The sequence below is a fragment of the Camelina sativa genome, chromosome 7 (genome assembly GCF_030686135.1).
Source record: "Camelina sativa cultivar CO46 ecotype springtype chromosome 7, ASM3068613v1".
In the NCBI taxonomy this organism is placed as follows: Eukaryota; Viridiplantae; Streptophyta; class Magnoliopsida; order Brassicales; family Brassicaceae; genus Camelina; species Camelina sativa.
In genome coordinates, this window is record NC_141886.1 from 18466376 (window position 1) to 18479601 (window position 13226).

The 13226-nt window shown below is 29.0% G+C and overlaps 1 protein-coding gene across 1 annotated transcript; it reads left to right on the forward strand.

The window, feature by feature from the left end:
• Nucleotides 1–897: 897 nt before the first annotated feature.
• LOC104701241 (transcription factor RHD6-like) lies at nt 898–2464 on the forward strand. Its single transcript, XM_010416888.3, has 5 exons — nt 898–1524; nt 1623–1727; nt 1815–1880; nt 1966–2031; nt 2174–2464. The coding sequence occupies exons 1-5, from the start codon at nt 1003–1005 to the stop codon at nt 2303–2305; spliced, it is 891 nt and encodes a 296-aa protein (XP_010415190.1). The 5' UTR covers nt 898–1002; the 3' UTR covers nt 2306–2464.
• The last annotated feature ends 10762 nt before the right edge of the window (nt 2465–13226 follow it).

Consider the following 13226-nt stretch of genomic DNA (forward strand, 5'->3'; position numbering starts at 1 on the left):
GTCACACCAGCTTTAGCGGTTATATTCTACCAAAAAAAAAAGCTTTAGCGGTTATATTCTACCAAAAAAAAGCTTTAGCGGTTATATAAGAACTTGTGTATCAATTATGATTTCAAATGGTAACAATGGAACACACACTCTACGGTGAACAAATAGTAAGATAGATGCAAAGACCCAAGCTAGTGTAGTTAGTATGAAATGGAAGAATATGTAGATATTTCATAAAACATGTAAGAAGGTAAAAAAATTTATAATAACTACAAATTTTAGCTTTTTCTTTTTAGATAATCGAAAATGTATCATAAAACATGTAAAGTGTTTGGTTATATATTAGAATGATTCAACTATTAGCAAAGTGGTTGTGATTATCTACAAGTATCATAACAAAAAAAAAAAAAAAAAATAGCACGCATGATAAGAGTTAAGAATACGCTGTGTAGTGTCATTCGACAAAACTTTGGAGTTTTCTTTATAATCTGAACATTGATCTTGAAAGCACATATAAGTATGAGAGTCCATACACAAAGTAAAACATTACAAGGATTGAGATTTGAGACAATGAATACAAAATTACAAACCTTTTTAGTAACCCCATGAACTTAACGTATTAGGCATGCTAGTCCAATATTGCAAGTTAAGGGAAATGTGCATAGAATATGTCTAGCCTAGAATTCTATGCATTCATGACTTCGAAGGTTAAAGATTGATAAGATTAAAAAATGAGATCAAATATAGAGTTTGATCTTATGCCAGCTTATTTTTCTAATCAGTTTAATTAAACTCAATAAAATTTTTAAAAATTTAAGAAATCTTATAAAGAATACGTCACCAGCTTAAATAAAATATTAGACTTAACCACCTATATAAACCTTTATCATGACATAACTACTCAAAACCATTGTCTCTCTTTGCTTACCAATAGACAACCTTAAAGCCACTTCTCATCAACAAGAAACACACAAACCCTAAACAAAAACCACTCTTCAAACTTATTAATGTCTAATGGCACTCGTTAATGACCATCCCAACGAGACTAATTACATGTCAAAACAAAATTCCTCCTCGTCCGAAGATCTCTCCTCACCGGGATTGGATCAGCCAGACACAACTTATGCCGGTGGAGGAGGAGGAGGCTCGGCTTCGAGTAGTAGCACGATGAATTCAGATCATCAACAACATCAAGGGATTGTGTTTTACCCATCCGGTGAAGAACATCACAACTCTTTGATGGATTTCAACGGATCATCATTTCTTAACTTTGATCATCACGAGAGCTTTCCTCCTCCAGCCATAAGCTGCGGTGGTAGTAGCGGCGGCAGCTGCTTCTCCTTCTTGGAGGGCAATAACATGAGCTACGGCTTCACAAATTGGAATCAAAATCATATGGATATTATTAGCCCTAGATCCACCGAAACTCCTCAAGGCCAGAAAGACTGGTTATATTCTGATTCAACTGTTGTAACCACTGGTTCTAGACACGAGTCTATGTCACCTAAATCCGCTGGAAACAAACGTTCTCACACGGTACTTTCAAATATCAAACACTTTCTTAATATTTTTCATATAAGATATAAGTGAAAGATCTTTGATATGTGTTGTCAATTTGAATTATGGATATATAGGGAGAGAGCACTCAACCATCTAAGAAACCGAATAACGGTGGGAACGGGAAGGCCAAGCCTAAGCCAACATCTTCACCTAAGGATCCACAAAGCCTAGCAGCCAAGGTTTGCTTTCTTGACATTAGCATTCATTAAAATAAAACTCATTCTCTCTTAACTCATACTTTAGTATATATGTTTTATTTTGTTCAGAATCGAAGAGAAAGGATAAGTGAACGTCTCAAGATATTACAAGAACTTGTACCCAATGGTACCAAGGTACGTACACATCCAAAAAAATATTTATAACAAATTTATAAAATTATTATTTCTGATAATTGTATGTGTTATTTCATTTTTCCAGGTTGATTTGGTGACGATGCTAGAGAAAGCTATTAGCTATGTCAAATTTCTTCAAGTACAAGTAAAGGTATATTAATTATGACAAACATCCCTCAAAATATCCCTACAAGATTGATTTATCATATTTATATATAAACATGTTTAGTGAATTGTACGTAGCATGGTATATATTGATATAATCTTCTTCTAACCTAACGTTAATTTATTAGGTACTCGCGACCGATGAGTTTTGGCCGGCCCAAGGAGGAAAAGCTCCAGACATTTCTCAAGTTAAAGACGCCATTGATGCTATCCTCTCCTCATCACAACGAGACAGGACTTCGAATCTGATCACCAATTAATGAAGAGTTTAATCATTACTTTAATTATTCCACATTAATTACGTACTTTGTAATAATATCGGGGGAAAACAATGATTCTCTCGATTAAATCCCAAGTAAATTTTTTAATACTACTATGTTATGTTTTGAATATATATGTGAAAATCAAGAAGTTCTTAATGCATCTATTAAGGAAGAGAAGACAAGAGACATTTAATTCACCGAACACCGATGATCAGTCCAATATGGTCCACACGGGGATGGAATCTTTAAGTCTTTAACTAGTAAATAAGTTTTGTTTTGTATTGTGTGTTTATTCTACGGAATACATATCTTGTAATGGAATTTAAATTCCAAGAAATAAATAAAAAATTCTTCACTTTTGGATTTTTCATGAGCTTTCCAGTTTCAGAGAATCTATCTGTTTTGTCACCATTCTAGACTATTTGAACTTTATTTGGGCTTTAGTAGCAGTGCATTTGAGCGACGGTTTTACAAATAGCTAGTATTTTTTTTGGTAGGATTACAAATAGCTAGTATTGTGTCACATTTTCACATTGTTTGCTTGAAATTTCAAAACATATGTACAATACAAATATCAGTAGATGAATATATTTTAAATCTAAGATCTAAAGGAAAAAAGAATAAAAAATCTTAAGTTAAAAAATATCCACAAAATTTTTACCGGCTTTTAATTTCTATAAAGCATATTCTTACATATTAAAAATATATATATGTACTAAGTTCAGTTTTAGAAAATTGCCCTAAAATAGAAAATACAGCAACATACACAATACAATAGTTTTTTTTTAAGTAGTTTTCCTTTTATAAAACCTTTATATATAGGGAAACTATTATTGTACATGTTTGTAAACTCTTTTGCTACACTGGCTAAGTAACTAAACAAGGACCTCTATTTTTTTTTTACATAAAAAAGTAACTATATAAATATAATAGTGTAAACTAATTTTTGCAAGGATCTTAACTGTGCTTGTTCATATGTATACTTTTAGCTATTTTGAGAACGTACAAGAAATAGAGATAAAAGATATCATAAATTATGTCACTATATATAACTCTAATCCATCACTATAGAAGCATATATGATTTACAAAATAAGTCATAAAACTTTTCATATGGATATAAAAAATTATGGGTAACAACTACTTATCGACGAAATGGCGGTAAAATAATTTTTACATACGTAACTATTATTGGAAAATATCGATTTTATATATTCGTTACATTTTTCCAACATTTCAATACTTTTAAGACAAAAATATCCATCTATAAATTTTCTGTTGGTCGTCAGCATAACATGCATATGTATTCACCACTAAATAACGATTATATATTTAGGCTATTTACAACTTAGTAATGTACTGGAACCAGCCTTTTAAACACCTAGTAACTAATACAATTTGACAGTAAATTATTGGTAAGTCATCGGTAATTTACATGGATAATTGGTGATAAATTATTTATCTATGTAAACAAATCTATAATAATTCAACAATAAGATGAAAAATCCGTAAGATCAGTTTGAATTTAAATTTTATTGGCAAGTTAATTAAGGTGCAGAATAGCATATCTTTAATCAATTATAGGATAACCACACACTGATACACATCAGCACCTTTATGGTAGACGAAGATCATTTTTCTAACTTTTTTTTTTTTTGGACAAACGATCATTTTTCTAATTAACTTAAAAAATATATAAATTGATTGGACGACATACCTAAGATCTCGATTTAGCCACCCATGTCAGCATGTGTCCTTTGGGAAAGATTAGGGATACGTGTTCGATTAAATTATTTACATTATTTTGATATTTTCATTTGAGCTGATATTTATAAATGTAAGTCCAACATTATAAAATTAATTAACTACATGATTAGCCACATGGATAATCCCACTTCAAGCGCTGTACTTGTATTTATGTACTTTACGAGCTTCATTTAAGTCAATAAGACAAACGAAGTTATTGGAAAGTTCAATAACTTATTCTTTTATAATCCGTTACATGATTCCATATTTATCATTTTATCTTACTAATTAAACTGGCATTGTGTAGACAGTTGAATGAATGTAAATGAAAAAAAAGTACTGTTTTTCATGGTATTATATTGCAAATGAGCTCTATATAGAAGCAGACCAATTTATACCACCATTTAAATGTTCTATTCTATAAACAATTTAATTAAATTCAGGTTAACAAAACCAAAATCGATGAACGTTAACTAACAATAATCACATAACAATCCAAAATAAATAATTAAAATATTTTCTCTATTTTATAAAAATATTATTTTGACACATTTTCACACAAACTCAAAAATTATTACATCATACATGTATGTTCTTATTTAATAAGTGGTTAATGATTTAAATTCATAAAAATTACATTTAAGTTAAAGGTAAATTAGAAAAATTAATATAAAGATTATATTAAATTTATAGAATGACATTGTTTGTGAAACAGATGGAGTAGTATATTTACATTATTTAGAGCTATAGAAAGCTTGAAAACGTTTGCTATTTCTTGTCGTTTGCATGTCAATTTTATATTATGTGATTTAGAGGTTATAGAAATTTTACATCCATTTATCTTTAACAAAAACACATATTGATGACCAATATTTGCTTTCTACTTGACAATCCCCAAAAATAACATTCACGTATAACACAAACTTATTTTGAGTGTGCCATCATAATACCATCGCTGAAAACTTTTGAATGTTTTACAAAACATCCGCGTTAGGGATGTTTTGGTATTGCAAATACCAATTCATATTTTTTTTCCTAAATAAATACGTTCACTGATCCATATTTATCTACAAAGACCCCGCAGTTGTTTTTTTCTGGTTCGTACTGGATATTCTAATCAGTCTTTATATTACAATCATTACTATTCACAAACTCAAATTATGGTCATCATTTAGAAGGTGGATACCAAAAAAACTGCTAGACTTTAATGGTAAACTACTTTTGTTCTACTACGGATAGTTGTTTTCTTAGTAATATTTAAAAGAGAAATTTCTAGTTTCTAGAGCTTGAGCTTGTTGACTACGGCCCTAATATCGGACTGATACATAATTAGACAATTTATGCATCCCAACAAAAATAGTTACAACAAATAAAAATAATTATACGATTAGAAAAACCCAATAAGTAATTCTATTAGAATCTAACTACGTCATCAGTTGATCAGTTTTTTAGGATATACCTTTGAAGATTCTCCTTGTATAATGGTTAATAATTCCCTCCTTTATTGTTTGTATGTCTCCATAATTAAGAACATGAAATTTTCATTTGCTATTTTCAAATATCGTCATAAATGCCACTGTTTAATATCCATTGTTTACTCGATAACTATTTGTTGTATTATACTCGATTTTGATGGTTTTATAAAAGTATATATGAAGCTGAACAATATGTGAGAGCTATGTTGTCATGACAGTTGTTCCATGAATGATTTCATTAGCCATTGATTAGGTTGACCAGAGACAAATGTTGCATTTTGTGTGTTCAAAATAAAGACTTTATGATAATTAGGGTCTTAATATTAGTATCACTGATAAATTAATTGTTGCTTCATTACATACTAGTATTTGTTTGGTGTATAGATCGATGAGTATGACAACAAAATTGTCCGAGTCTTTTCCTTTCTTTCTAAGTTAAATTACATGATGAACATTTATCCCCCTTAAAAGTTACTGTGAAAACAGTAGTTCAACCCATTTTAATGCATTTAAGTATTTCGCAAGAAAAATTATCTTGAACCCAAATTTTTTTTTTGGATAATGGAATGGTACCTACTAGCTATATATTCTCTTCTATTTTTGATCAAATACCTATTTTCTTTTTGAAGTATATATTTTTCCATTCTACTCTTTAGAGGTTCTTAATTCAATCATATCTAGTAAAACCTCTATAAATTAATAAGGTCGGGACCACGATATTTTATTAATTTATAGAGGTTTTAATTTATCGATAAATTAATAAAATATTAATTTATGAAGAGATTTTCATTTTCATAGTTTTGAATATTTTCGATAAATAAGATGTTTTTGTTATAATTCACACTTTTATATTTCTTAATTTATAATTTTGGCTATCGTAATATGATTGATGTCAATAGTTTGCTAGATTATCAAAGTGAAAATGATAAATGTTTAAAATTTCATAGTTTAGAAGAAACTATTGTTACTATTTTTCAGGATGAAGTCAAAGAAGATATTACAGTATCTTTATAACCAATTGCACGTAAAGAAGCAACTATCGCATATAAGACGCTCTACAATTTTTGGATACAATTTGAGAAAACAACACAAAAAGTTTTTGATGCAATGAGAAATATCATAGAAGAACTCCAACAAGAATGCAAATTCAAGAATAGACAAACAACAATAGAGCCATATTTCATTAAATTTTCTTAGATTTATACATATATATATATTTAGTTTATATTATTATTAATTTATGATATTGATGGGACTATATTTTTACATAGGATTTCAAAAAAAATATTATTTTATTATTTTATCGAATTGTGTCATTTTTTACACCGGCCCAATTCAGGACTGGAAAAACTTATTAATTTATAATGAGTATTAATTTAAAGAATATTAATTTATAGAGGTTCTATTCTACTATGAACACTAAATAATTACTAAAGTACAAATAACCTATATTGTTAATCATGGAAATAAATTAAATAAAGATGAAAGTGCACATGCTCGAATTTAAAAACCGAAAATTATTAACATTATATGAAATAAAGAGTAGAAAATTCTGTACTTCCTCCAAGTCGTATCCTACATATCGAATCACATACAATGTGTCATTAAGAGAATGGCAGGCTGGATTTTGTTATCTTAAAGTATGTTTATTTGATGAATAAGTATGATTAATAAAAATACAGGAGGGATCCACGTGCACATAGATTTTATTAATACAACGTGAGGTTCTTTATATATATAAAAGGTTCTTCTTGTTTTGGCATTCTTATCTTTGTTTTGGCTTCCTAGCTAATTCGTTTATTTTAGTGATATGAACAAAAAACACATAAATTTATCCAAAGCTTTCTTTTTGTGAGGTTAGTAGGTTATACCATATTACCATAGAGACTAATATTCATGCAATACACACATTTAATTGTCCACTCTTTTACGTTAATCGAGAAGTTACATATACATTTCAATGAATACACTCTAGATCAACCAAGCATATATAAGTCATTAGGCCAGTAATGCTTTCTCTGAATAAAACCAATGAGGGGACCATTATGTATATAATTAGTATCGTTTCAAGTTTATAAAATTTGATTCACATGGCTAATCATATAACAATCATAGTGTATATATGTAAATACTTATATAATTAATGCGAATGGTCCAAATATTTTTTTTTCTTTCTGTAGTTATTGTCATTAAGATCATTTATAGTTTCCCGATTCCATTTATGAAGACTTCTCGCCTTCTCTACTTATACATGTTTCCGCATAATTAATCCCATTTTTTTTAAATGAGATTTTTTTTGAATGACTTATTAGTTTCTATAATTCTAGAAATTACTAGCTGTTCAACAGATTCGATTTAGTGATCCAAAATAGATACTCCGATTTACTGCAATTATGTTTTTTCTAAAACATTAATTAATTACTAAATTAAATAAAATTGTTCAAGTTGCATTTATCATTTTAGACAACCCGCATTGGTTACTCAAGTTGACATTTCTACGTCATTCTTTCGAGTTTCGACCAATAGAATATGTTGGGAAATCTACTAGTACTTGGTTAATCACATTAATGTTCAAGTACAGGTTTCTAGAATTAGTCCCTCAATGATGGGAATCTCTATCCTTACACTTGCAATCTCTATCCTTGGTTTACTATTGTCCTACATAATAACACTAGAAACTACTACATAATGTAGATGTTCACTAAGTAGGCTCATTCTATATATTTTCTTAAAGTTTATGTTGTAATTGTACACAAATACTCTATCTGCTTCATAAAGAGCGTCATTTTAGATATATTTTTTTGTATCACAAAAAGTGTCACTTTACAATTTAAGTTTTTTTTTTTTACAATGTATTTTCTAATTTACCTCTTAACTGCAAAGCTCATTTCATTTAATTTAAATTATTAGTCATTAAACAAGGGAAAACATGTATAATCTTATATTTTTTTAATTTGTGACGTCAAAATGACACTCTTTGTAAAATATTATATGTATATATACATATTCACGATTATATTTGTATGTATTCATTTTTTCGGAAAAAAATGATTTTTATGTTTTTCAGAAACTGGCGTATACACGAGATGAAAAGAGAAATAGCTAACAGAAAACTGTTAGAATATCTTGTTTTTTTTTTTTTTTTTTTTTACATTCTATTGATCTTAATTAGTTTGGGTTGAGGGTCGACTAAATTAAAAACATGAACTGAACAAGATAGCCGAAATTTCGGTATAGGTATAAGAGAACGTGGCTAGCAAAAACTCTTATGGAAAGAATGAGAGGAGACATGTGGTTTGTCCTTTTCTGGCTTGACACTTGCGCGTGGACCAACAAAATCTCTCCTCAACCTTCTCTTTTTTACTAGTTCGACTCAGGGCGGCTCAACACTTAGCCAAAAAAACCAATGATGGGCCCTGTTCAATAGTTGAATTATGACTTCCAATATATTACATGTTAATTTTTTAAAAGAAATATATTATGCCCCTAAAAATATAATAATATGTTTTTGTTGGTTCGCAAAATATATTGTAAACAAGTGTCCTGATTTTTGCGTATAGCGGGTATTTAAGTATTTATTGAACATCCACGACAGATTAGTCTAAATTGCAATCAAAACCCTTTTAGACTACATATATTAAAAGTTTAAGCATTCGAATGTTGCAGAACTATTTGGACCCTAAATTTACAATAGTGCATATAGTTAAATTTACGAATAGGGAGAAAATAAGATATTTATCTATGGAAATAGAAAAATTAAACAAAACTAAAATCATATATATATATATTAAAGAAAAATTAAATTAAATAGAATAAAGAAAATACAAAATGTATCTTGTAAGCAAAAAAGGAATTAAAAAAAATGACTAACAAAGGCATAACAAGTATAAAATTGTAACCCAAAAAAAAAAAAAAAAATAGAATAAAGAGACAAATAGGATTTGAACTCAAAATCCACATAATTCTCATGAGAGTCTATTTGCCAAATGAGCTGAAGGATATAATTACACATAATCACTGGCTAATTTTTTAAAAAGTAGTATGGGGCATGTGCCCCACCTGCTTACTGCCTAGATCCGCCCCTGAATTTATAGCATAAGTGAACTTTTTTCGTTCAAAAAAAAAAAAAAAGCATAAGTGAACTTTTACATATATTATAGGCAACTTTTTTCCCCGACAGTCATTACAAGCTTAAACAACCTCATGATCGACATGAATTAATGATGTGTAGTTGTTTTTTTTTTTGGCAAACAATGATGTGTAGTTTAATTATGTTTTTTTTTTTTCGATTGCTTTGGTAGAGAGACTATAGTGCATATATTCTACAAATGCGACGTTGGTAGAGATCGAATAGGACAAATAAATACTTTTCTATAGACTATATGGACTCTAGCTAGCTAGATTTTAGTTTATACATTCCGTTCAATGTATTTATTACAAGAACTACGTGATTCCCATGCATATATATATATATATATATATATATATATATATATATCCATGTACATGATTTAAATATCATTTGAGAAATCAATGCCAAAGGAAGACAGATAAACACGTACAAGTTCGTATGAATGTGTTAGTAAAAGAGGGCTTTATACGTGCACATGGACGATCCCTTATAAACCGGACTTCATACTTTCTCCAACTCACTTCACTTTAAATGCATCTTCGGATCTTCCCATTATACACATCATTACTTTGATTGTATAAATAAATTTGAAAGTAACACACTAATAATTTAGCTTATAATTAAACTTTAAGATGTTAATATATTTAGTTATCAACGGGATTGTATTACAAGGAAAATAAATCATATATGAGACATGATAGGATGGAGTTCAAGGAGAGTTTAATATATCTTTAATAAGAAAATTTAATATATTCGCTCTTATTACTTATTGTTTCTATATATCCTAGTGTAATTCAACCTAAACAAGCATAATGTTATTTGTTAAGGATTCAACACTTGGCTATATATACGAACACAAGCCATCGTTTATATCATCATTATACGGAAATGCGAAACATCATTTATGTCATCATCATTATTTTTTTGTATACTCATTTAGATAGAACCATCTCTACAAAGATTCAATTAGTTTATACATTTTCATATTAAAAATAAATTAAATATCAAACTAGATTGAGATTACCTTGATTGATGGAGCTAACTAATAATTTATGAGAAAAAAAAAAGAAAAAAGACTAAACATTACAAAAACATAACGGTGTGAAACATGCATGCACAATATCTTTAGAAGAGATGGCCTTAATTTGAAATCTATGCATGTGTCTCTTGACTCTTAAGAATTTGAAGTACTTTCGGGTGCGTACTTCCCCTGCATTAGTTATATATTTTACTACGAAGTTTCAGTACTTGTCTAATCCTTTCTTTTTATATAATACGTCTAACCTCTAGATAAGGGATTTGTAGTTTGAAAGCATCTGATCGCTAATTTTTTTATATAAAAATTACTACTATTATATCTAAAATAGATATGAGAATTAATATTGAGAGGTTTATAGAACTCAACTCATATATAAATCAGAATTATTTTTATTTTTACATAATCTAGATGCTTATTTCTTTGGTGTATATACAAAATCACGGAAGAAAGATTATGTAAATAAATAAGTTCAGTATATCTTTGGGGCTTTTATCTTACGTACTTTCACTTTCAGTCTATGCTCTAGGGAAAACAACAAAACATCAAGCCCAATAATTCCTAAAGCCTGTGTGTGTATATAGGCCAACAAATCTGTTGAGATATAAAAAAATCGTATGCTTTCTTTAGTCATTGGTCGACAAGCTTTTTAAATCAATCATGAAGTGACCTCAGGCTCTCTCAAGTACTCCCAGCGATCATTGATACATTAAAGTAAGTATTTGCCGAACTAGACTTGTCACAGGTCTAAAACGCAACATAACATGCTCACAAACCCATTAATTGGTGATTGTTTTATTAGATCGTTGTGAATTTGTGATGTTTAACATTAACAATTGAAACGGTATTCAAAACTTGGGTAACTAACTATTGATGATTAACATTAACAATTTAATACTGACAAAACAAAAGCTGGGGTGTTTCAGTAACGCTAGAAATTCTTCGGGGGTCCCGGCCATGCATGTCGAAATTCATTGGTACACAAAAATCTCGAGAGGGTTGACAAGAAGAAACACAAAGAACCACAAAAATCGTGAAAGTCTCTAAAAGCCAACCTAAAAATAATGTTTTCAAGTTTGTTTGATTCACGTCATTGAATTTATAACCGAGGGATCCTTATACGGAGTAAATGTCAAGAGAATATTTGGAATATTACTACCGAACAAGTTAAAAAAAGGTTATACTAATATGAGATTATGATTGGATGACCTATGAGATGGTACACAAAACATTGTATCGAAAGAGAAATTTCTCATTTGTGAATATCCCAGTTATACTAATATGCTGAAACTTGAAAACGCTTTTACCATGTATATCCCAGTTTTTTATGTGAATTAACTGAGAACCTCTTCTTCGGAGTATATAGTAATATGATCAATCCATTTAAGAAGCATGTTGAAATTTTATTGCGTGGCCCGTCATCATCACACCTTATACTTTTTCTCTAACAATGTCTTATGCTTAACATGTGATACATAAAAACACAGTTATGCCCGTAAATCGTAACGCAATTTTGGATACCAAATTTAAAACCTTGGTCAGAGATTTGGTTATCAAAGTTCAAAGGTCCTTGATGGTTCTCAGCTTCTCATATTAAATCCATCAATTCATTAGCCCAAGTTAAAGAATTAAAGTATTCTCCCATTTAAAGATTATAGAAACTCGGAAAATACCACTTTTTCTTTGTTCGGTCCCAATCATGGAGTCATGGTATCATATGGTTCGAAAGTTGTCTAATATGGACCCAATCACCAAAAGAAAATCCAGCCCATCCACCAAAGACTTGATCTTGACAAAGAGGATAATTATAAACCAAGCCACCACGTGATAGGCCCCAACCATGATCTTCATCACTAGATACATCGTGACATAATCTTTTTTTTTTTTTTTCTTTTTTTTTTTTTTTGATAAAGGGCTTTCTATCGTGACATAATCTTGTTTTCTATTTTTCACATTAGTCGTTTGTCTATCAATTAAGTCAATCTATGTTAACATTTATGGAGTATATTTTTGTGCCATCTTTTTTTATTTTTGTATCCAAACAAGTATCAATTATATTCTCTACAATCTTTATAACCAAACACAATCATTTCCTTATTTAATAATATTAATTTCAAATTTCCTAAAATCTATCTACCTAATTTAAAGCAATATGTTAGATTAGAATATAATTCTCCTTTTACTTTTATTTAATCTTATCTTTAATTATTTGAATTACTATTTAATACATAAAGTTTAAAAAATATTAGATTTTTTTAGCATATGACGTGATTTGAATTTTTATAAACGGATATATATTTTAAAAATATATCTTAACATTTTTGAAGTATATTTTTGTGCAATAATCTTTTTTGAAATGATTTTCCAAAAAACCATGGTCTGAAACACTATTAATCACCGTAAGTTTGATTTTAATCATATTTCATTTATTTTTGACCATGGTTTAAGACCATGCACAAAACGATGGTCTTAATTTTTTTTGATTTTAATCATAGTTCATTTTATTTTTGAAAGTACACATAATTATTGT

Excerpts from the sequence above, each read along its gene's own strand:
- LOC104701241 (XM_010416888.3), top strand. The coding sequence starts at position 1,003 with ATGGCACTCGTTAATGACCATCCCAACGAGACTAATTACATGTCAAAA. Across the intron at positions 1,728-1,814 it reads CACAAAGCCTAGCAGCCAAG|AATCGAAGAGAAAGGATAAG; the intron begins GTTTGCTTTCTT and ends TATTTTGTTCAG. Across the intron at positions 2,032-2,173 it reads TTCTTCAAGTACAAGTAAAG|GTACTCGCGACCGATGAGTT; the intron begins GTATATTAATTA and ends TTAATTTATTAG.